Here is a 26,414-nt window from a genome sequence, read left to right on the forward strand (position 1 = left end):
ACCGGAATCATCCAGTTAGCGAGGTCCCCATATTGTGACACCTCCATTGCACCAAGCATTGTAAGGTCAATGTGGCCTCTGAAATAAGGAGGAGATAGGGAGGGGGGGAGGATGACAATGTTAAACTAGGTATCCACACTACTCAGCAAGTGTTCACGAGCTCATGGCATGCAGTGTGTCCTCAACTTCAGCGAGTCAGTCCAGAGCGGTGCAAACACAGAAAACTGTTTAGGTGTCCTGCATCAAATTATGATTTAAGAAAAGCCCTTACCATGGCCCATGTGCCACAAAGCCAAGTTAAAGAATTCTCTTTCAACTTGTAGTTTCACTGGACTTCTGTGGTCTGATTGAGCACAGCCACATTTGGGCTAAACTAGCAGAAAAGCAGCAAGAAGCTGTAGGCTTACATAACTGCAGATTACATGGCCGCTCCTGCTACAGGCAGATTCACACAACGTATAAAATGACCACTTAACTCTGCAGACGAAGTGGGATGAGGCTAAATGGTAATTAATCATGCTTTGATTCATTCAGTGAGGGCGTGATTTCATGGATCTGAGCCAAGTACACTGAGTTTGCACAGTACATTGGCAGTTAGGTCCATTGAGTAAATCTACCTCAACCAGCTCACTGAAAGAGCTGCGCACACATGTGAGACTCAATCGTAGTCCTGCATGTGAGAATTGACAAATCCTTTACCCTCGGATCATAGCGAACGATTCGTCACTGCCAAAGTAGGAAGCTCCAGGCAGTGCGGTGACAGTCTCCTTGCCTGCATTAATCAAGTCAGGGTCGACCTCTTCCTCTGTGGGATATGGACCCTGAAGAAAAAAATGTGTTAACCAGAAAGAATGGAAGCTCCCCAGTACAAACTTTTAAATGTAGCTGCTTTGAGCCTTGAACCATTGAAAAGAGATTTATATTTCTAATGCGGCTGCACTATCACTGAAACATAGTTATCACCTGACAGCCAATTTAAGAGTAATTAAACAAGCATACAAAATGGTATACGACTGGCTTTGCAGATTTTATTCTGAAGAGTACATGTAAATTACACCCTTAAAATGTACGACTAAGCCTCGTCACATTTAGCATATTTTTTCTTATCGTAAATCACTGGTGAGAAGCAATTAAAGAAATTCATGCAATAATAATTTATTATATTAACCAGACTGTTCGAACACCTACAACAAGAAACAGCACATTGCCATTAATGGAATATGCCCATTACTTAAAAGCTGTAGTGAACTATGAATCAAGAGGAAAGCTGACAGCTTCGATCATAAAAGTTTCACTTACAACTCCAAGAATTCCATTTTCACTGTGCAGCACCACATGAACTCCTTTGGGAATGTAGTTGCTTGCAAGCACAGGGATCCCAATGCCAAGGTTGACTTTGGGAAACACAAGCTAAGGAATTAGCAATCCAAATGCACGTTTTGAAATGCCATGACCACTTGGCTAAAGAAAAATAAGAGAAAGGCTAAAGAGAAATAAACTAGTGTCATGCAAAGAAGAATAGGGCACTAAAGCATTAGAAAGCTGATGTGTAACTAATTACTTAATATCATTAATTTAGTGATTATTCAGTCTGGCTGGGTTAAGTTATGTTTTATGCTTAAAAACTGCACCTCAGCTGTACTATGGCACAGCTGAGGCAGTCGTCTGATAAGTTTTGATCACCCTGATATTAAGAGGCTTCGAAAGTTTTCAACGAGAAGGGGGGGGAGCAGAGGGAGAGGCTGAGCTTCTCTCATACCTGAGGACCAACACGACTCAAGTGCCTCCTCCCCCCATTTCAAAACCCCTGGAAGCTTGTGCCGATCGAATGGTGTACTGTTGCCCTCTGGCCTCGGCTTCTCTGGTTACCAGACACCAGCCATGGCTTGCTGTTTTATGCAATGTCTCGCAGGGAAGCGGTGACGCCTCTTCTACGTGACATGTGGTGGTTCCAAGCATTTCACGGCTGACACAGCAGATGTCTAGAAAAATAGGCACTGCATAGGGTTACTGCATGGATTCTTGTGCTCGGTTTAGGTGGCCGACGTTCCTTTGTGCAGCAATAACACAGTTAGGATGGATATTGTGTCTGTCCTGCACAAGGATAACAGAAACTAAAGGTTAGAAAATGGAGGTGTGAGCCTCTCATGGCCTCCCATTTCTGAAGCCCCTGCTAATATTTCAGCCGATCAATGTTTCTTACTTCCACTCAACAGGAGTGTAGCCATGGCAGCAAGGAACTGAATTCGGCAGGTGAGTAACAAATCTTGCTGGAGTGTTGAAGTACCGCTGTATTTTTTTCTGGTATCACAAGAGAGAGAAGGAGAGAGAGCAATGACAGGAAAGGCAGGGAGGTCAACCAGACGAACACCCAGTTTGCTACCCTACACTGGAGGTGGGGAAAGGGGAATAGAAAGAGGAAAAAAGGGAGAGTATACACTGAGTGCGTGTGGGAGGGGCACTATAGACAGGGACACCATAAATGGTCTCTTAAGCCGGTGCGCTTCATGTATTGTACCAGTGCCCGAATCACTTTTCGTGCCAGTGACGGGTGTGGCCACGGTCCGAGTATCTTTAACTTGGTGAACGGTCTTGAGTCCAGTTGGTGTAAAGTTGCCAGCAGAGAGAGGCATTGTACATCGTAGCGAGGGCAGGTACACAATAGGTGCTCGATGGTTTCCTCGCAACCACAGGAGTCGCACACCGGGCTCTCGGCCATTCACAAACGATAGGAGTAGGCTTTCGTGAACGCCACTCCCAGTCACAAGTGGCACAGCAAGATTATTTCGCCAAAGGAAAGGCTAGATGGCAGTTGTAGTCATAGCACAACACAACAAGAAGCCCACATACTTAAATGAAATATAGCCAGCATAGCAACCACAAATGGATACCATACATGCCATCCTGGAATTCTAGAGCTGCCCTTCGGATAATGCGGCTTCTCAGGTCATCTTTTCCACTAGAACCAGCACCAGCTTTTTCCCTCAGCTTCCTTTTCTGCAAAGCATTCACAAGTCCAAGTTTACAGACTGGGAGTAACAGACAGCATGACTAGAGCACTTAAACAAAAGACATCTGCCTCACCGGACCCATACATTAAGATCACTCAAAAGCAAATTTACCAAGCCATGCACTTAATCTTCTAGGGCTTTATTTTAGGAAGTTTCATGACTTTTCCCCCTTTTTCACTCCTTAATAAATGATAGGAAATCAGCAATAATACATGACAATAAGATGCACCCTGTGTTTAAGCACAAAGTCTGATTTCATACTGCATCAATGTCGAACATTTGCACTAAGAAGTACATACCGACAAAAGTGAAAGAAAAAGCAGGAAAAGATATTCGTGAGCCTTCCTTTAACAGAGTGAGGGAAGAACACCAAAGTAGTCTCTTGTGGCCAATGGAGTGTGACTAAGTGCAGAATTTTATCATTTTATTTTTTGCCATTATGTAAATTATGCCACCTGTCTCACAAATGACCCACTATGACATTTTTCTGCCGTGAATGAAAATGTCAAGTGGCACAACAATGTATTTCACTGAGCATTTTGTGCGCATATTTCTCTAACCTAGTGCTAGGCACAGCATTTCCGGCAAACTTGCATGTAAAACATTAGGACGAATTAGTCGAGCCATAATGCTAAGTAATCGCATTAAATTTGTCTGCCTTCTGAACTAGCTGCCTCAATTTTTAAATCACAACAATCCCTGCAAAGAAGTTCTTTAGTGAATTTTAGTGAATTCGTCCATCCAACTACTGCTACATACATCCTAACATAAAGAGAGTTTTGTGTTAAGCTAGTAGTTGGTAAATGGTATTTAGAATAAGAACAGCGCAAACTGATTGTCTGTCTCTCCTCCTTGTTCTGTTAGTTCATGCTGTTTTAGTTCTCGATCTTGACATCTTCAATTGCAAATGGTGTGTTGCCAAGAGTATCAATCCCTACTGCTGCACTGTATTTAAAATCACTTAAATGTCCTCGCTGAAGCACCCACTTAATCTTTCTGATTCAAAGCATTGAGACATTTGTAAATGAAATAAAACTTGTCAAACTGAAAATACAACTGTTTTGGCTTTGTCCATTACAAAAGTTGCTGGATGAAAGGAAAAGTGAGAACTTTTTTTTTTCCAGCTCTGTTGCTCTGTTAGATAGCCGCCAACTTCGTAATCACAGTATGATGTCTGAATTTCTCAAACATGCAATAAATTACTTATAACCAGGGTGTCGAATCGAAAAAAATACCGATTGAGTTTTGGTTTAAGACTCTGATTTCATTCAGGTTCAGGGAAATAAAATTTCACAACGGTTTGTGAACCGGTTTGCAACAGTTAACCAATTAGTGAACAGGTTCAGTGCAGTAAACTTATCTTGTCCTATGATGGCAAAACACCACACAGTGCTACTGACTTGTCTACATGGCGCATGCACAGGTTCTGTCAGGTGGGAGGAATGGACTCACTGGCCCATGGCCAAAATAGGAATTTATAGAGGCATTCAAATAGTGAAATTTCATAATCAAAAACAAATATTCTAGAAAAATGACCATCGAATATTCACAATGTCCTAAAAAGAAATCTGAAATGCAAAGCTTTGTGAGGCGTCTGTATGGCAAAAAAAAAAAGGCTTGTTTACATAAGGTGAAAGCCTTAAGTGGCTCGTTGCAATGGCTCATACCCGAAATGGCGGCATTTAGTCCAGTGATGCAAAAAATATCATAAAGGATGGCTTATACTCCCGTAAGCAAGCGAAGATGCAATGGCTGAATATGAATGAAGAAACGAAAGAGAAAGAATGAAGGAAAGAAAAAAAGAAAGAGAGAAGGAACAAAAGAAAGAATGGAAAAAGGATGAACGAATGAACAAAGAAAGAAGGGAAGAAAGAGAGAACAAAAGAACCTTTAGGTAGTGCATTAGATGCTCGCATGTGTAGTTGAGGAGGTCGATCTACAGCACCATACATTTACTTCACACTGCAACTCATGTCTTGCAAGAAGTCTGACCCCTCTGTTCATATAATTTAATGGATTATCACGTGTACATGTGCTTTCGCCTTCAGATGTTACAGGAGTGTAACATGCCATCAAATTTTTTCATACATGTAGACCAAATATGATACAACACAATCACATCTGATGCACAATGACAATAAAAGTCATAAAAAAGAGGCAGAGCACATCCCAGATGCATTTAGTAAAGTTTAGCTAAAGGCAATATTACAGCATCGCGCATCGTTTTGAGGGAATCCAAACATGTTGAGATGGGTCAAATAATTAGATACTTTGTATAAATCAAGACAGCGAATCCATAGGCTGCCGAAGACAAGACGTGCTTACTCATTGAATGATAAGAATTGTACATAAGTGACGTCCTCCGCGTGTTTGCCAAGTGACTCAATTGTCTGCGCAACTGTTGTCCTGCTAACCAAAAACTTTTCAGACGAGTCTCCATTTGCAATCAGTGTTTTTCCCTGCAGACCTCAAGAACTGTTGTTGTCCTTTATAGTACATATTTGAATGGAACTATAAGAACTGGCCTTGAGGATGCAGCGTAGATCCAGGCACTGAGAAGCTGACAATACGAGCACCAGCAGCACAGTTCTGTGCTGGATACATTTTTTTTTTATTGCAATAGCAATTATATAATAACTCCAGGCAAATTTCCGCTGCGGTCGTCAACATCGGTGTCGCCACGAGGTTCCATATAAAGTGCAAGTGCTATCAGGTAGCAGCCACGCGCCACGTGCTGTAGGTGCAAGGGAAAACATGGGAGGGCGAGCTGAGAAGGATGGTGGCTTGGTGCAGCGATGTCATATCACGCACACGAGGGAGGAAGGCAGGGAGATGTACAGACAGTAGGAGGGGAAAGGGGGGAGAAGGCAGTGTAGTGCGCATCTCTGCTTCTACTGTAGCCGCAGCTGAGTGCAGCCACACATGTCCTATTTTTCAGGTAAACTGCGGTGGGTTCAAAGGCTAGCTAACTCGAGATAGCTGATGGCTTCCTGTGCACTGTGTTCTTGCACGCCTGGTTCGCATTGAAGCGAGGAACAGGATGAAAGGGAACTCGCTCGCTCGTTGCTGCCGTTGCTCTTCATCATGCCAGCATTCTGACAGCGAGTGTGAACAGTGATAGAGTGAGATGTGTTCATGTTTGCCTGTGTGCACGTGACACCGTGCTTATCAGTTTGGTTAGCAAGCAAATGTTTGCAGCAATTTATACACCTGATAAAACTACTAACATTACAGCATATAGCTGTCTAACAATTTGCTCTCGCAATCAACGCTTCGCTTTTCAGGCAAAACAACTACTTACTTTTTTCTTTGTGCACATTTTGTATGTTTTTCTTAGAGAGAGTGCCCACATTGACATTGTATTACATAAATTACAACTTTAAACTTCAGCAATGAAAGAAGCTAGCAATTGACATCTCGCTCAGTTTCCTGCTTTTTATTTAAAGCAGGTGAACATACTGACGCTTCTGAATGATTAACAAGGACAGTTTGTGCTAAATGCCAATACAATGCTCCTGCACGACACCATAAGCTGGCAAAGTAGACCTATGGCAAAGTAAACAGAACTATTTCAGACTCACTCAAAAATTATATTTTTTGCTTGGGGCTCACTCCCACTCACTCACCAGAATTCTGCTTAGGTGGGCTCACTCGGACTTGCCTGATTCAGACTCAGGAAGGTCTAATTGACCTACAGACTCTCACAAACTCGGACTTTCTTGTGAATTTGACAGATCATTAATTAAGATACTTTTATTAGCAGATGCAGAGACATAACAAATCCTAAACATTTAGGAAAAGGTGCCCACAACAGTTTTAAACATACAAGAAGGTTCTTTATTTACTGTGCACCATAATGTCTTGTAAGAAACAAAAAAGTATGACGCTTGATGTTGGCCATGCAGAAAGCCCCCCCCCCCCCCATTTCTCCTCGGGATAAAATATCCAAAGGGATCTTTCAAAAATATAGAAATTCTTACTTGTGTGTCTGTGCAGCCGTGCGTGCATGCACTTGTTTGTGTGGCACGCATGCAAATTTTTGGCAGCTCAGGATAGAACTCAGTCCTCCCTATCTGTCACTGAGCTGTATGAGGGCTTGTCCCATAAACAAAACATAAGCGCTGCTAAAATTGTGCACAAAGAAAATATGACTTTACAAAATGCCACATTTTAGCTACAATTCACGACAGCACAACAGGAGCTTGCTGTTTTGCTTCTTGAGTTGTCGAACATCGCACTAGGCACTAAGAATTTTGAAAGTCCTGGTTCGTCCACAGAACCAACAGATGGCTGAGGCTAGCTGTTTACCATCATGCTTCCTTCTATTCCTCTTAGTTTCTTTTTTTGTCCTGTCCTCCAAGGCACCAGAGTATCTGCACGAAAGCTACGTCACCAACGTTCAAACTGCGGTTCACAAGAGCACTGCTGAAAGTTCAGCTAACCATGTTCTCAAATGCTCAGCTGGATACTGAGCATTTGGAAAGTCCGGCCACTCCACAGAAGCGACAGGTTTACCACTGATTATAGAAATTGCCACAAGAGTATAGCGGCACAGCACAACCCACAAACGAGCAGAGCCCTGTCAGTTGTCAGTCACACTGAACACTAGCCATCACCGCTCCTGGACGAAAGCAAGAGCACCAACGAAACAAGGGAGGGGTCGAGCAAGTGCCGAACAGGAACGGCGATTGAGCTGTCCGAGCCTACCACACTTGAGAAACACGGACAGCATCAATCTTGCTCACTTCTCGTAACATTGTAGCCCACAGTGCTGTAGCATCTATCTAGCCTTGTCTGACTGTATTTCTGAAAACACGAAGCAGTGGAGATACATGGAGGGGAGCGGGTCGAAGGCGCAGCACCTTAACTCTCGACTTAGTAGCACCAACTTGCATTGCTGGAGCTGCGATAAGGATAGGTGTAAAATGGCATTTGGGAGCAAAGGAGGAAGGGGCGTGGGGGTGCCGGTTTGGCGTGGGCCAGATGGCTAAGCGAACGACAGCCGCATGTTCCCATTTTATCATTATTTTTATGCACTCTTGCGATGTACCCTATGAGCTGCATCCCGCTGCTGCCATTGCCAAAATTTCAGCGATGTTCTTTTTTTTAGGTCGGCAAAATAAACAAAACTCACTCAGGCTCAGGTCACTTTGCTGTAAAGGTCATGCACTTCAAAGCTCACAATACAATTGGAACAAAGTTATTCTTTTGTTATACAGGTCATTTCATTGTAGAGGCATTCGTTGAAGAGGCACTCGAATGTATATTTTTTGTTTAAGAATTCACCCAAACTCACCAAATTCTACTCAGCGGGGATCACTCGGACTCAAACTCACCAAAGTTATACTCAGTCAGCCTTCACTCAGACTCAGACTCACGGGTCCACGGGTCGGTCTGAGACTGAGCAAGTCGACTCACGAGTTTGCCAACCTACAACCTATGTGTCGTGCAGTCTTGTACTGACTAAGTGCGGGTAAAAAGTCTAAATCATTCACACTGCGCCCAGGGAAAGATTTGAAAAATCAACGAGTTTTGGAATCTGCTTGGAGGCAGCAAAGGTACGTTGAACCATGGTGCACAATAAAAAGCACATTTCCCGTGTCATTAAACACCATTGTTGCCGGTTTTTGGTATGGTTTTCGTTTCAGGTTCGGTTTGACAGCCTCATTATAACATCATTTAATGTGCTGAATTTAGAAATCGCACCAAATTTCATGGTGTACGATTTGTTTACAAGGGCAACCTCTGCACATCATGAAAATTGGAGAGTGGGGGGGTTACGTGTATCACTGATGAGTGGGTTGATGCCATAGCTGAAGCCACATTGTGGTCACCTTGTTGAAAGCTTTACATGATGGTATAATAGGGGAGAGAAAGTGAGAAGGGTGCTGTATGTTCTAACAGAAGCGACAGCGGAAAACCCAAGTTTAACATCCTCTGTGGAATGCAGAAAAGCACAGAGTGAACAAGGAATGACTGGTTTATGCGGCATGCGTCCAGCTTTCAGCGAGACACGGTCATTGTGTGGCTTGTGACCACTGCACTAGGCTGACTGGTGCGTATTAGAGCGGTTCGCAAACACTACCTTTGATTTTTGTGATGTGCAGTGAGATGTTGTGAACAACATAAAACGTAGAAACACCTAGAATACATGCTCCACTTGGCGGGCATATTTAAATGGTCCCAAGAGGATATAATTGGTTATATTTTTACTCGTTTAAGAAATTCTGGCAGGGCACGGTAGTTGCAGGGTCAACAGCTATCTGATAAAGCCCCAAAAGCGAGGTACGAATTTTTTTGCAAGTACCCTTTTAAAATAAATTTCTAATGGAGAGAATTCATTGCAGGCCTGAAGGAGTTAAAGTACAATTATGAAATTAAATTACATGCAACACATACCTCAATCCTCTTCTCAAAGCTTGTTCCTTTGTAGATGGCATCCACATAGATGCTCGGAATGTGGATATGGTCAGGAGGCAAGGCACCAGTCTCAACAATCTCTTCTACCTGATTGCAAAAATAAAGAAGCAAGCAAACTCGAAACATAATCTTGAGTAATGTAATTTTGAGACATTAAGTGTCTTCGACATGCAAATGAGATTCAAGACAAGTTAGAAGTATGGCAAAAGAACTTACTTCGGCTATTGTGTACTTTGCTGCCTTGCACATTACTGGATTGAAATTCGATGCTGTTTTCCTATAAAAATACCAAGAACAATGTTTCAAGTCGTTTCGAGAAGGGAAGTAAAAAAAAATTTAGAGGCAATTTAGCAGTAAATGCAAGATATATGCATTAGCATTACGTCACACCTCTTTGAGGTCCCGGATCCAAGATTTAAATTGCGTTTAGCACGTTGCGAAGTGTTACTCAGGATCTCATTCAATACACATCTTGCCTTTTCAAGTACCAAAATGCAACTGATGGTGGTCTGAACCAGACCTTCGTCACTCCTACTATATACATATACCGTATTTACCCGCGTATAACCCGCCCCTGCGTATAACCCGCACCCCTAACTTTGAACTCGGCGGAAAAAAAAAAAAAAAAACTCGCGTATAACCCGCACGTTTACCTGAAAAAAAAAAAAGAAATGAGCGCTAGAAAGATGCAACTCACACTCAGTGATCATTTCGTTTTCAGAACATTTATTCAAACGACCGCCACCACGTGACTGGTTATCCGATTCTTAATCGTCGCCGCTCTCACTACTGCCATCCGAGGCTTCATCGCCACTCTCAAAGACGTAGTCGTCCTCGGAACCATCCAGACTATTACTGATCGCACATTTTTTAAAGCTTTTGCGCACCAAATCGGCCGGTATCGCTTTCCACGCATCCACGATCCACTGGCACAGCAATGGAATCTCAGGCCTTCGCACGCGTCCCGTCGGTGTGAGGGCGTACATGCCGTCGGCCATCCACTGGGCATACAGCCGCTTCACGTGTGCCTTGAACGGCTTGTTCAGGCACACGTCGAGTGGCTGTAGCATGGACGTCATGCCGCCAGGTATTATGACGAGGTCGGTGCTGGTCTCGGCAAGGCGAGCCTTCACCGCATCAGTGCAGTGGCCTCTGAAGGAATCTAGTACGAGCATCGACCGGCGTGCCAGCAAGGCACCTGGTCTTCGCTCCCAGATTACTCGAAGCCAGTCACCGACTAGGCCACTGTTCATCCACGAATTTTCTTCCGCACGCACAACGATTCCTGGGGGCAGTGGAATGCTAGGTAGCGTCTTGCGTTTGAAAATCACATACGGGCGCAGTTTCGTGCCGTCAGCCAAAGCGCATAGCATGACTGTGCAGCGCAGCTTGGCATTTCCGCCGGTCAGCACGCTGACTGATTTGGAGCCCTTTTTTTCCATGGTCGTGTCCATCGGCATCTCAAAGTACACAGGTGTTTGATCAGCATTTCCCACCTGAGACAACAAATAGCTGTGCTCCTTCCGAAGTGCGATCACATATCGTTGAAAGTTCAACAACTTTTCCTCGTAGGCTTCAGGAAGCCGCTGGCACATGGTTGTTCGCCTCCGCATAGAAAATCCATGTCTTCGCATGAAGCGCTGAAGCCATCCACGGCTTGCACGAAACTCACGTGGAATGTTCAATTCCCGGGCCAACTTCAGGGCTTCCATTTGCGTCATCTCAGTCGAAACAGCGTGGCCACGACTTCTCTGCTCCTCAATGAACTTCGCAAGCTGCGTCTCGAGGTGGGGGTACGCGCCAGTCTTCGGACCCCGAAACGCTCGCCTGTTCCGGTTCGTTGCTTCGAGACTCTCTTTTTTCTTCCTCCAGTCGCGAATGCACGACTCGTCGACGTCATGCTGTCTTGCAGCAGCTCTGTTGCCGATTTCTTCGGCAGCGGCCATAATCTTTAGCTTCTCTTTCGCTGTGAAACACTGCCGTCGAGTCGCACTCATGATGCCAAAACAAAGCAGGCAAACAGTGCAAACTGGGGTAAGTACACTAAACAGCGCCTAACGCGAGGCTCAAAATGCTGGCCTTTCGTTGGCCCTTCATCGGCTTGACAAGCGTCGATGACGATGGGGATGGCGGACTACACGGGGAGGCTGCCGCACATTGCGGTGAAGCCGACCCCCCCCCCCCCTCCCAAGGAAAAAATTCGCAGATAACCCGCACCCCCACTTTTTAAACGCGTTTTTTCAATTTTGGTGCGGGTTATACGCGAATAAATACGGTATATATATATATAAACACAGGGTGTCCTACATAACTTGAGCCAAGTATTAAAATATATGCAAATGCCACGTAGCTGGACAGAATCAAGGTAACATTGTTTGCCATCGCTTGGAGATACTCAGATTACTACTTTCATCCTGCCTAATTCAAAAATTAAGCTTCATTAATTAATGAACTTCTCAAATATTATATTTAGATAAAAAGTGTCAATGAAAAAATTGTGGAGCAACGTGAAAAACTCCTGACACAGTGTTCTGTTGCCCGATATGTGCTATATAAAGGTGTTTTTCCGGGCGTGAAAGAAGCCCACGAATACACGCAATGTTCCTCGAGTGGACAGTCACATGGCAATTTTGCATGTACTTACGGGCTTCTGTAATGCTCGGAAAAGCACTTTTATGTAGCACGTATTGAGCAACAGAAAGCTGTATACCAAGTTTTTCATGCTCCCATCAGGCTTGATTCAGTGTAAGCCCACTGTATATATTGAAATCTATTCATAACTAAAAAAGATAAAAATGATACAGGGAACACGACTTGCCTAAAGACTATATTTCCGGCCTTGTCTGCTTTCCACGCCTTAACAAGAGCAAAATCGCCCGTGATGGCATGTTCCATGATATAGTTCTTGCCGTTGAATACCTGGTGCTGCAAGGTAAAACACAATTCCTTTTGTACTGTTGAAAAGTGCCATAATTGAACCCACTTACAATATCAGATTTAACAATATATTGGATATAACAATGAGCAGCCGACGCACCGTCAACGTTTGTATGTTTTCTACAGTAAAGTAAGCTCCCATGCTGCGTTATAGGTATTAACAATCAAATCTGGCTTCTGGCTGTGTGTACTGAGAGAGAAAAAAAGAATGCAAAATCCTTGAAAAAAAAAACAAATGCGAGCCACTTTGCCACACCTGTCTTTGTGCCGTGTATCCCACATGCCATGCCTTTGTTGCATTGCCTAGGAAAGAAACAAACCCAAGCTGTTATGCCACACTCACCTTTGTGCCGCGCAACCTGCACGGTACGTCTTTGTGGCATGGCCGGCCTTGCGCGCCCCTCTTCCGTCTTCATTCCACCCTCTTGCCAACATTGAAGGAGTGGAAGGAAGAAAAGAGAGGGGCAACAAAGGCATGCCGTGCAAGGTGCATGGCCCAAAGGTGGAGGAGCAGCTTGCATTTTTCTTTATTTTCCCGGATTTTGCATTCCTTTTCTTTTTGGCGCAGACACCTGGTAGCCAGATTTGTTCTTTATAGCCAATAATGCAGCATGGGAACACTGTGGTAAGCAGTATAATTTACTGTAGAACCCACACTAATGTTCCCATTGCAGCTGCTGCTCACTGTTACATTCAAGTATAGTTAAAACCAGTAATGCTACACAGTTGAATCTCACGATAACGAAATTGGCGGGCAATGCGAAAAAATTTGCTTTTGCGAAAATTTCGTTCTTGCAAAATGAGAGAACACAGAGAGGTAATGCATCGCAGAACGAAACCTGACAGTCAAAATTCCGTTCGCCTACTTTGGCAAGTTTGCAAGGATATTGAACCACACTGCCGACAGAACGAAGTGCACTGCATGCGTTCATCAGCAGTGGCAGCACTGCCATGGAGCAGTACTCTCGGTCAACTGCTTTCAGAGATACGATCACTTCTGCGAGATTTTGCGCAACTCGGCGCTGGATGCAGAGCAACAGTGCTATGCACACGCAGCAGCAGCATTTCTCCAGTGCACACTGTTGCCCGTAGGCACGAACACGTCCGGTGCTGAGCACAAAAGTGATCGTATCTCGTATACCCGAAGGCAGTCTATCAATATTATGGCCCCTTCGCGCAAACTTACGTCTGGCGCCGAATCCCCACGTAATGATTGTCAGGTGGAACCAAAACTAGCATTCTTTAAGCAAGGAATCATGGCACGATGTGTGGCACTCCATGCTGCGACCACCATCTCAAGTGCCACAAACAATTCCACAACCCACCAACATGGATTTCCTTGTTTTTGCTGCATTTTTCTCACTGAGGCGTACATTACGCACTGCACTAGGTGTGCAATAACCGTCGTCACATGTCGGCAGCAGCATGCTGCTGTTTCAAACGGGCGATAAACAAACAAGCTGGTGGTTATGGTGTGTCTCCGGCACGATCACTTCTGGCGCTTGGTTGTTTTTGTAAACAAAAGTGGCGGCGCCCAAGGAAGTGAAAAGTGGTGGTATTTTACTCAATTTTAGAGCAAAGCAATTGCATTTGAGCACATTTCGGAGCCCGCTAGCCTTGCGCAAGTAGGTAATATGCAAGGTTAGGTTCCAGCAAATTTCGTTGATACGGAATTGTAGTACAGCGACATTTCGTTGTCGAGAAGTACGAAATGCATTGAAACCTATGGGCGTTTGCCGGGCATACGAAACTATTTCATTGCCGTGAGAATTTCGTAGTAGCGGGATCTCGTTATCGCGGGTTTCAACTGTAAATGGGTCCGACTGTATTTTATTCTGCCTAATTAAGTTGTTTGAACGTTTGTCCCCTCTGCTTTTTTTCATGCACTCTGGTTATAACAACTATCAGTTATAAAAATGGGATTTTATTGGCACTTAAATGTTGTTACAAGCGGGTTCCACTGTATATTTCTTTTACAGCTAAAGCTTCCATGTTATGTTCAACAGGAACAGCCTGATATTCAGTTCTGTGCAACAAAATGTGAACCACGTGAAGCAGAATTTGTTCCAGTAATGAAAAGTCCTTCAAGAAACAAATTGTTCTATCTTCGTTCTCGATAACAAGATATCATCATATGCCAAATGCATGTGCTACACATAAACTCATTCATGTGTGTGCATGTGTCATAAAATATTTCATGACGTAAATTTATGACTATGGTAATGATGGAAATGAAAAATGCCTCTACAGAGTGATATACTTTTTTACATACAGTATGCAGCAATCTCAGCAGGTTCAAAAGAAAACAGCATTTTAGTCTATAAGCAGCTGACTGATGTTTTGTAGGCCTTTTACATCATTTTCTTAACCTTTCATGGAAAGGTTGCCTACAGGTAACAGTGACAGTGACTAATGTTTTGTAGGCCTTTTACATCATTTTCTTAACCTTTTATGGAAAGGTTGCCTACTGGTAACAAAAAAAAATGTTTTTTTCTTGCTGAATTTTGGCTTTAAATAAGAAAGATCTGGCTAAAGGTCTTCAGCCAACACAGAATGACTGGCAGCAAGCATCATTTGCTGGATTTGAGCAGGAACAGAGGACGAGGAAAAGGTTTTTCTACAAATTGCGTTCTTTTGAAAGCATGGTCAGAGAAGAAAGACTGATGCAACATTGCTGGTTGCAGTGATATCACACAGGTACACCTCCATTCTACATCCGACGAGAACTGTCTGTACAATTTCCACAAAAAGCCACAGGTGGCTTGGGGTGGAGCTTGCTTCCAATGTTCTGGCTAGTGTTGCCTACCTATTGCTGAAAAAGTTTCTACAAAATATATTTTCTTGTCATTGCACATCCTTATTCTCTGTGTATTTTGCTCATTTAGATAAAAAATAAACATTTCCTTAAGTTATCTTTAGGTCTCATCAATAAAGGGCTTAAAAGATGCTGTTTACCTTTCGGTAAAGTTAAGTCAGTACTTGTACGAGGCCACTTGACAATAGACGCCATCATTCCGACTTCAAGCATGCTTCAGGAATGGAATGTCTGGCAGAGTGAAGTGGGCCGAGTCACCTTAATGCTACTCTGTCTCGACAACTGTGCAGTGTAGAGGAAGCTAGGGGTGCCTTCGAACTGAGAACCAAAAGGAAAGCTTGCTCACTGTATATCCCTAATCCCTCTGCTGCACACATACACTATACGAATAGAAGAACCGTGAACCGATTAGAGGCACACAATTGGCAAGCCCATCTTCTTCCTTTTTTAAGACATGCAGCCAGTTTTTGTTCAAAGTTGAGAAAACAAGGCATCCTACTCGTGTGACTGAATGATCGAAATGGTCGTGCAGACCACATACAAAATTCCCCGAGGCCCCAGGCTGCAAACCTTCTTGGGCGAGGTGTGTCTCACCTGCCTCGGCTCACTTTTGATGGAAATATTGCCATTAGAGTCATATCTGATTGGGGCTCCACCCTTGTGAATCAGTGTGCCATAGGCAGTGGGTGTGAAGAAAGCCGGTATGCCCGCTCCACCAGCACGAAGTCTCTCAGCCAGGGTTCCCTTCAAGAAAGAAACACAGAGAATCAAGATTCGGACATTTTGACAGCCTGCTTCCATGTACGCACATTATGAAAATATATGGCGTCTTATGTGCTGAAGATGCACAGTAGGCTGTGAGGGACACCACAGTATAGGGCTCCAGGCTAATTTTTGATCCCCTGGGGACCGCAGACAAACCTTAATTCAGTTTCAGAGTGCTATTCTTTCAAAACACAATTTTCATTCATTTGGCAGGAAAAGGTTGATTATTACTGGACAAAATGAAAGCCACACATCCCTCTTTAAATTTTGCATCAAAACCTCAGCAGCAGCATATCTATGTGACATCGTGGATTGCAAAATATTTTTTTATTATTATTTAATCCGCTTTGGCAGAAAAAGTGAATTTTCAAAACTTGCTAGCCTTTGAGCCAGTTGGTTTCTTTACAATGCAATGCAGTCGTCCTCAACCGATACTTATCTAGGCCTGAGCAGATGCTGTCAAAATCTGCTATGTCATTGCAAACAGGTGTGGGATGACCGCTGTTGCCACTCACCTTTCATTTAAGTGTCTCTTCTCATTTACCAAGCCCCCACTTATGGCAAGAGTGACTGTTTGGTATTGCAAAAATAATTTACAAATGCTATTCAATGTAACCCAGGTGAACCCTGATATAAAAAAAGCCACATTTTACGCAAAAAATATCTATGCTGTATCCGATATTTCTTTCAAGCATGTATTGATTACATGCTGATATCTGCAAGAAACATTTTAGATTGATTTCATTATATCCAATAATTCATTACATCAAAGTTTGCCTGTACAGTCACTGACCAATTATTTGGGCATGCTCGATTATACGCACAGCTTCACTGCACTGCCGCTCACCTCACAGACGTAATGTGTGCAATGCAATGTGCCATTTGGTAATTTGGACTCTGCCTGCATGCCCACGTGCTAGTTCGACCCAAGAGCCAAGCAGAAAGAGGACTCTGCCTGCATGCCCACGTGCTAGTTCGGCCCAAGAGCCAAGCAGAAAGAGCATGCTTGTTCTTGTTTTGATACATCAATGGTACCACTGCGAGACCAAAAAATGCAAAGCCTAGTCTATCCAGTAGGACAAGCTAAACCAAGGCACTAGGTTCTAAAGGCTATATTTATGCTTTGTCATGTGCATTCAACACCTCCTCTCTTTGTTCCTTTATGTGTGAAAAAGTGACTCACTCACAAGTGACTTCTCTGAGTGCTATTACGAATTTTTGTCGCTCAGAGGCACCAAGCAGCTTCGAGCAGTCCCAACTCCATCCTCAATCACTTTGTCGACGAGGGAAGTGATTAAGTAAACGACCGTTATGAAGAAACTCGCGATCATTCTGCTATCGTAGTGTGGTTGATCTTAGTTCAAGTTGCCAAGGGATGAAAATAGGTGCATATACTGATGGTGCTTTCATCTATTTGTAGGAACAACATGACAAAAGTCAAAATATAGATTCACCAGGTTCAATACAAGAATATGCACATGCAGGAATGCATTGACAAACCTTTTTGGCCACATGTGGAATAATATCACTTAATTTATATTGAATCCAATATTTCGGACTCCTCATATATTCAGACTTTCATGTAGTCCCTACCTAGTCCAAATTACCAGTTGGTGACTGTATTTCGCTTTAGTATCCCTTCATTGTGCAGCTTAATTTAGAAACACAAACACTTTTTTTTGTTAAGAATGCAGCCACTGCAGCCGATAATGAAAGCTGTGAAGATGCACACATTTTCTACCCAATAATAAAACATTTAGAATGACAAAGTTGAGCTAGCTGGTAGGGATTCATGTTAGAAAAAAGTTAGGCGTGCAGACACAGATGCAAAATGAGGGAAATGGACAACAAAAATGGTGTTTGTGTTGTCCATTTATGTTCTTTCGCAACCTTAGCAAAAGTTTCCCTGGCAAGGATGATGTCAATAGGTAGCAAACGGAAGCTGAATGATATACCTGGAAATGTCAAGAAGGGTTTAGTGCCAATTTCAGCAAGACAGCTCGACTTTATCAAAAGGTCTTGACACAGACAAGTCCTCTAGTCAAAACATCTGTATCGCGCTATCTTTCCCCACCCTGGCTCTCCTTAAGTTTCTTTAAATTCCACTCCTCATCCTCTTGAGAGCCTTTGGCCTGCATTGGATCGTTAGTGTACAAAGCAGGGTAGCATTGTTCTCTATACACAAGGTTCACCCAATGTACAACTCACCAACGTGCTTAGCAGTCACAGTAAGATGAAGTTTAGACTGCTAGGGAACTTGAGAATAAAGCATGATGCCTTTTGCCTGATGAATTTGTGTATACAAGAAAAAGTTAACTTTATGCTGTCGCACTGAAACCCTTGATGCCCCCTCAACCCTGTTGAGCCTGGACCGTTTCCAGGCAGATAAACTGCTCACCAATAAAAAAGGCCCATGCAGGAGCCATAATATAGGCATTAACTTGATGTAACACACAGCCTACAATAAGAATCATTCTTACATGAACAGACAGCATAACAACAGTATGTTTTGATGTTATTATAGGTCACAAAATATATGTGACCTTTCATGTCAGAAACAGCTGGCATGAGAATAAATAAATTACGGATAACCCTCGGGTGACGCACACACTGACGCAATCATGATTACATAAAGTCAGCAGACAATGAAGCCAAGACAAGTATTGGGAAAATTGGCTTTTGCTGCAATTGAAATGTAAAAAATAACAAAGAAAGGAAGGTGAAGTGGGTGAAGGGATAAATCGCCGCCATTAGGAGCCGAACCCCAAACCTCCACATCACACATGCGTTGCACTACTATTTGTGCTACGACGATGGCTATCAATTTGTCCACTAACTTGGGTATGTATTTTTGCAAGGTCGAGCCCACAGAGGGTTAGCCAGTGCCACTCGGAGCCTAGATGGGCGGATGACATCCTTTTTTACCCAATGGCATCACATGACATGTGAACTTAGTAGAGCAGGCACGTGGCTAAAAGACCTTCGTATGCTACCTAATCTGACATCAAGTCTGTCAGATTCGAGACCGTCGCTATGAATAAATGGGAGAAAGAAACTGAGGGGCTCGATTTTTGGTGAGCATGATTATATATGTGTGTATATGTATATGCATGTGTGTGTGTGTGTGCGCGTGCGTGTATATATATATATATATATATATATATATATATATATATATATATATATATATATATATATATACACACACACACACACGTATATATATATACAGGGTGTCCCAGTTAACTTGGACCAAAATTTTTAAAAAACTTGAGCTCTAGAAAAATCGTACCTACTGCATAGTAGCGGCAGTCATATGTACTTACCGCCAGTATTTTTTTTTATAACAAGGTATTAATTAGTTAATTGCTTTTAATTAGTGAAATTTCAATTATTGATTGAATTGCAAACATATTAATTACAATGTTGTAGGGCACCTTAAATAACCTCCGACTCAAGCATTTATTTTGTGCTGAAGTGGTCCTGATTGCTTTGTCCAAGAAAAAACACAAGTCTGCAAAATACGCGAAATACAAAATAGATGAGCATTCGCATGCTACTACTCAAGCGCCAACAAGCAACCATTCAAAGATATACGGCAGCATTCTCTTATTGCCACATCGTACAAGGCTCCGCTACACTTATCAATGCGTTAGCGGCGTGTTCTCTTGATGCCGCGACCATCAAATAGCGTGAAGCCCTGTATCTAGCTGCCGTCGCTAGTGAAGCCGTGTATCCGTGGCTATTCACTTGGGAGCGCTTGAGTAGCGGCACGCGAGCGCCTATCTATTTTGTATTTTGGATGTTTTGCGCGCTTTTGTTTTTTCTCTGAAAAACCAACCAGGCAAAGCTGAGCACTAAACAAATGCTTGATTTGGAGGTTATTTAAGGTGCCACACAACTTTGTAATTGATATGTTTGCGATTCAAGCAATAATTAAAAAGTTCACTAATTAAAATTGATCAGTTAATACTTCGTGATGAAACAAATACTGGCCGTAAGTACATACGACTACGGCTACTATGCAGTTGGTACGATTTCTCTAGAGCTCTTGGGCATGTTTAAAATCTTGGCCCAAGTTAACGGGGACACCCTGTATATATATTCAATAATTAAAGTTCTTATTAGTGCCTTGGGGCAGTTGTAAAAATGGCAAATTTGGAGGCAGTGACATTTTCATGCACACCCATCTTTTAATAATCTTGAAAATCACACCTAATTCGAGACACTCATCATCAAATTGCAAAGCTCAACCGAAGCAATATCGAGACTTATGTGCTGCTGCATGTCAGACAGCAACACATTGAAAAGAAGTGCAGGGCAAATATTGAATGATAGCATGCCACGGCAAGACCTGACCCAAGACACAGCCACACATGCCTACCAGGCAATGTATGCTGTATAAGTAGCTGCCACAACTGCGACTAGCCGAGACATTCAGTTTCAAACTTCCTCGCGCTTGTCGTCATGGGGCGTTTGCGTCTGATATGATAGCAGGGCCACCTTTCCTGCACTCCCGCAATGTTAAGTTTCAATACTGCCTGGATTTATCGTTTAAATTCAACTACAAAAATCTTGAATTAGGTGCAACTTTCAAGATATTAAAAAAGTGAGGATGCATTAAAATGTGTCAGCCTTCAAATTCCCCATCTAAGATACTGCCCTTAAGGTACCAATAACAAGTTAGCTAATAAATTTGTTATTTGGTCTTCTGAAGCTCACATTATTAGCAGCAAAGTATGTCCAACTCGCCTAGAAACTCCTCTGCAAAAACACCCCATTCACTGCACTTGTAGACTTCTCATAAAAAAATATGTACTGTCTAAAAAAAAACATCCTTTATATCTCGTATGTTGTAGCTTCAGAACAGAGATGTTTTTTCGAGTCCTTTATTCCGGCATGCGAACAGGCAGCCTCAAAACACACTGAAACATTGTAGCACACGTGCCCATTTAAACAAGTGGCACCCGGTTACACATGTGCATTGGTGTTCACTCGCTTATAACTGCCACTTGATAACCACAACATGTGTAACATATCGCGATGTGAACAAAAAATGCCCTTTCTTGCACACTTTAAGTACAGCTATAATCCCAGCAACCAGGAGGCCAGCGTTGCCGGCTGCTTCTTCAGAGCGTCGTCATTTCAGTTTGCTGCGTGTACTCTGTGCTGGACTGTTGTTGTGTAGACAGGGGAAGCGTTGACGTCAAAGAAGTTGGGTCACATTCTTCGGGCACAAGTGGTAGTTAAAACTCATAGTCCACAGCTGGCTCAAGAACAAGAAATTATCTAGGCAGCGCCACAGCGCTCGCGCCATTTCTTTTTTTTCACTATCCATTAACTGCTTGAGGAGAGCCTTCTCAGTTGTTTGCACCGCTCACTCAGACACACCGTTAGATTGGGGGATAACAAAGTGGCACAAGCGTGTATTTCATGCCATTCACTTGGAGGAAAGTTTGTAACTCAGTAGCGCGGAGCTCAGGCCCATTTTCCACAACTACTACCACAGGCAACATGTGCGATACAAACAAGGAACTTACAACCTCGACTGTTTTTGTAGCTGTTGTCACCTACATAATTTTCACCTTTAACCACTTTGAAAAAGCGTGTACTATAGTAAGACACACTTGCGATTCCCTTCCTGCACAATCCAAGTGGACTCTTTGCCATAGGTTTTCGCAGATCTTCCATGAGAACAAAGGCACTGGTTGCGTTGCAGGAAGGACTGCCTCGCAAATGCTGCACTTGCGCACAGCCTGTTCAAGGGCATCATCGATACCAGGCCACCAGACCACTGACCGTGCTACAGCCTTAATTTTCGTTATTCCTAGATGTAGAAGCGCTAGGACTACCATCTTCCAAGTTTTCAGAAACGACAACTCGGTTAGTCCAAACAATACAGCCCTCTTATCAATAGTGAGCTCAAAACGGCAAACTTGAAATGGTTGTAATTCATCATTATTGACTTCTGGCCAACCATGCCATATCATATTCCAAACAACTCAAGGCAAACTTTCATGCCCTGTTGCACGTTCAATGTCGAAATAACCAATTGTGTCTTCTTTCTGTTCTACCTCCGACAGTGGCAGCCTTGACAAAGCATCAGCATGAGTGATGGCCATAACCAACTTTTGAGTAATTTTGTAATGACAGTCTGCCAGAAATGCCAGCCATATGTGCACCCTGGCAGTTGCCACAGCATTGCAGTGTCAGTGTGGGTCAAACAACACCCTCAGTGGTTGGCGGTCACGTTGGCGGTCAAACTTTAAATGCCCTGCCACTTGTGGAATTTTTTCCCTCCAAAGACAATGCTGAGTGCCTCTTCTATTTGTCCGTAGTTATGCTTAGATACCGACAGCGCTCTAGACGCAAAAGCAATAGGCTTCTCTTCGCCATTGACTACATGCAACAGTACGACTTCCAAGCCTTACTCGGAAGTGTCACATGTCAGCTGAATTTCTTTCGCCACATATCTTAAGCACACTTTCATCCGTCAACAATGTCTTACACTCGTTGAAAGCAACGCTACATTGACTGGACCAGTGCCTCATGGTCTCTGTGTGAAGCAAGTTATGCAGGGGCTCCAGTACCATAGCTACATTTGGCAAATCTCGCGTAACAATTTACCAAATCCAAAAAGGCCTTTAGTGACATGACATTGTCTGGCTTGGGCGCATTCTTTATGTCCCTTACCTTGTCACTGGTTGGATGTAACCAATTGCTATATACTTCATCTCCAAAATGTCTTATTCTTTGTTGGAACAAGTTGCACTTTTCTGCATTGACCTTGATACCATGTTGGCTCAGGCACATGAGCACTTGTTCAACTCTTTCACAACACTCATCGTAGTCCCCTCCCACTAGAATGACATCGTCAAGATAGCAGGCCGTGCCCTGCAATCCACACAGGATCTGGTCCAGCATAGACTGAAATGCGGCCAGTGCACAGGTTACACCTTAAGGCAAGAGCCGGTACTGAAGAAGGCCCATATGCACGTTGACTGTGGGCAGCTCCTGAGTGTGCTCATCGAATTCAAGCTGCAGATAAATCTTACTCAGAACCGAAAACATGGCTCCGTCCTGCAAGGTGGTGAAAATATCCTCAAGCAGAGGTAGAAGGTAATGGTCAACTTCTACGAGAAGTTTGACGGTGACTCTGTTATCGCCGTACAATCGAATCCCGTTATTCTTTTTAGGTACAGGTACTATCCCTAGTGAGTTTGCCCAAGTACTGTGCCTCACACAGTGCACTATGTCTGCCTTTTCCATATTAAGCAACTCTCGTTCTACCTGCTCACGCAAAGCATGTGGCACTGGTCTCGCTTTACAAAAATACAGGAGTAGTGCCTTCCTTCAGAACAATGCTAGTTTTAAACCCTTTGATGGCACCACATCTTGGTCGAAATGCCTTACGGTATTTATTGGTAAGCTGCGCTTCCTCATGGACGTTCTTTACCCATACTACATACGGCCACTGAAATTTTATTTTCATTAGCCACTCCTGACCTAATAATATTGGCATTCAGGCTCCTGTGGTATCCACAGCAATCGCCATAGGTGAACGAATGTGTTCGTCATGGTATTTTACATCGACATCAACAATACCTTTGACCATGACAGGCATGCCATTGTAGGTAACTAGTCTTACATCTGTTTCCCTGAAACTTGCGTCAGGGAAGTGCTTTAAACAGTTTGTTTCACACATTACGGATACAGCTGTGCCTGGATCAAGCTCTGTCTAATCTCTTTTCTGTTTACCAGCAAACATACTACAATGGCAGACATGCCAGACCTCCGGTCTCTGTGACGTAGAGTTAATAATTCATCGTGCACTGCATTATTCTCTATAAAATGAATAGCCTTTCTTTTGCACATTTTGGCTACATGTCCTTTCTTCATACACTGAAAGCACCAGCTACTCATGAAAGGGCAAATTGCAGGAGAGTGCCATCCACCGCAGCGATGACACATCTTAGTCTCTAGCGAAACAGCTGTTGATGCAGGGTTCGACATGGCAGTCCTGGCGTAGGCCGCACCGGATGATTGCCCCGGCAGTGTTGTTGTTTCCTTGTGCCAGTGAACGTTGCTCTTGGCTGTTGTCTTCGATGCGAGGTTTGCCACCACTCCCAGAGTGCCTCTGGTAGCCGATTCCATGACTGCTACAATACTGCAGGTGTGGTGTCAGGTTAGTTCAGCGTCACGCATAGCCAGAAGCCGGCAATGTACGGCTTCTGGCTTCAAGCCATACAAGATGAGACCATCTTGTATGGCTTGCTCCAGAAATGTAGCAAATTCACATGTTGCCGCCAATTTCTTGAGTACTACTATAAAGTCGCTGATGTTTTCATGTGGCTCTTGTTCCTTTGGTCAAAACGATACCTTTCCGTGACTAAAGAGCTTTTCGGGTGTAGTGCTTTTTTACTGTGGTGATGACAACATCGTTCATCTCTTAGGTAGGGGTCTTCGACAGAAGCAGGCTCCTGAGCATGACGTATGCTTTCTCCTCGATGGATATCAAAAGCACTTGCAACTTATTGTCCTCTGCGATGTCGTTCGCAGCAATGAAGCACTCGATACGCTTGAAGAAAACGCACAGTTCCTGCCGTCAGGATCGAACTCTGGAAGCTTGCTCAGTGTGGCACCCCTGGTAGCTTCTGTCATGTCTTAGAGACTTCTGTTGGGATCGCACTCTTGTCGCCAGTCATGTTGCATCTTAAGAACAGAGGCAAGCTTTTTCAAGTTCTTTATTCCGGCATGCCAATGGGCAGCCTCAAAACACACTGAAACATGATCATAGCAAGCATGCTCATTTAAACAAGTGGCACCCCATTACACATGTGCATTGGTTGTCACTCATTTATCACCGCCACTCTATAACCACAACATGTGCAACATATCGCGATGTGAACACAACAGTACTGTCTAAAAAAACATCCTCCATTATCATACATATATATAATTAAAAAGTTGATGCACTTAAAACAACTGTTTATTGTGCTGATGTTTCAGCAAAAGACCAACCTTTCTCAAGACAGAAAACAAAATATAGAGGTACATTTTGTTTTCTGTCTTGGGAAAGGCCGGTCTTTGGCAGAAACATGACACAATAAACAGTTGTCTTTAAGAAGTGCATCAACTTTTCAATTATAACTTTGTATCAACCAAAGATACTACTTCTACATTCAAGTCATATATATACACACACATGAGGAAAAGGTTATAAACTTGCAATATATAAACTTAAAAGAATAATAAAATGAAACTGAAATGGAAATAGAAGAGCTGATCTATATACTTTATCCAGCATGCTAAGTATTCGTGCCATCAGTACAATAAGCTTATTGATGACATAATAAACTTATTGTATAAATAATTTGCAACGAATAAATACACAACAAATTATTTTATAAAAGCGTATCTCTCAGAGAGGAGACATGCGTCTGATGAAAAAAATAAAGAAACCCTAGGAAATTAAGTGCACCCACTCTGTTTTAACACTCACTTCCACAAATGTTCACTGTCACCTTCGTATTCTATATGAACTTACCTGTGGCACAAATTCCAATTCAAGCTCGCCTGACAAATACTGTCGCTCAAACTCTGCATTTTCACCAACATACGAGGAGATCATCCGCTTTACCTAACCAAGAGAAAAAGAAAGAACATTAACATTCATATTCATCATGCCACAGAAAGTGAGCCCTTTTCCATCCTGCTTGTGCTTGCAAGAAAATTAAATGGGTAGGCAGAAGCTGTGCAGTGAAATACCACTTGATAGAAACCCACTTGTAGTACTCACTCCTCAGTTGAATGAATAATTGTGGAATTTGGGTACTGACAGATGCTGATGTATTTGTGTCTCACATAAATGAACTGCCACATGAGTGAACACGAGGTCTCTCAAAGTTTGTTCAAGTGTTGCTGCATACGATCAAGTTCCCCTCTTGGCAAACAGCATACATCTGTAATTGGCACTAACGAAATGGTGAACAAGCAACAACTCCACACAAATGTTAAAGATGGCATTATTAGGCACAACTGACAGTCAGCATATGTTATCTCAAAATTCAGCCCATTGGGGAAAAGAGGAGTGTCTCATTCAGTGGGACACCATAAGATCATAGTTGTGTTTGCCCAAAACCTTATTCACAATAATGCATTTGGACACTTTGAGTTGGTATCAAGCCAGTTCAAATGGTAAATATAGACATCTTTGTGCTCATCTCCATCTTTTGTGTTGCTTGAAGCACTGAACCTAACCAACCAAACCGATGTAAATAAACACCTTACAGAGCTGATGTATCCCAACTTGACAGCTCAGCATGTTTACGTCTTAGTTTTTTTTTTTTTTTTTAGAATTTAAGAAATAAAACTAAATGGAACAAAATCTGGGCTACAGAGACTGTTACTGCCATATAATGATGTATTACCTGCATTCACTTCACTACTGAAGTAGCATGACACCA

At 43.0% G+C, this 26,414-nt stretch overlaps 1 protein-coding gene across 1 annotated transcript in view; it reads right to left on the minus strand.

Annotated features, from left to right (window-relative positions):
• SCOT (Succinyl-CoA:3-ketoacid CoA transferase) overlaps window positions 1-26,414 on the minus strand; it is a 36,318-nt gene that overhangs the window by 7,529 nt on the left and 2,375 nt on the right. The window contains exons 5-13 of the mRNA XM_075689777.1: window positions 25,496-25,588; window positions 15,778-15,927; window positions 12,250-12,356; window positions 9,648-9,708; window positions 9,411-9,518; window positions 2,892-2,997; window positions 1,300-1,394; window positions 700-821; window positions 3-78 (exon numbers count right to left, since the gene is read on the minus strand). Coding sequence (XP_075545892.1) covers window positions 3-78; window positions 700-821; window positions 1,300-1,394; window positions 2,892-2,997; window positions 9,411-9,518; window positions 9,648-9,708; window positions 12,250-12,356; window positions 15,778-15,927; window positions 25,496-25,588 — 918 coding nt within the window. The remainder of the gene's footprint in view (window positions 1-2; window positions 79-699; window positions 822-1,299; window positions 1,395-2,891; window positions 2,998-9,410; window positions 9,519-9,647; window positions 9,709-12,249; window positions 12,357-15,777; window positions 15,928-25,495; window positions 25,589-26,414) is intronic.

Source organism: Dermacentor variabilis, chromosome 4 (genome assembly GCF_050947875.1).
Source record: "Dermacentor variabilis isolate Ectoservices chromosome 4, ASM5094787v1, whole genome shotgun sequence".
Classification (NCBI taxonomy): Eukaryota; Metazoa; Arthropoda; class Arachnida; order Ixodida; family Ixodidae; genus Dermacentor; species Dermacentor variabilis.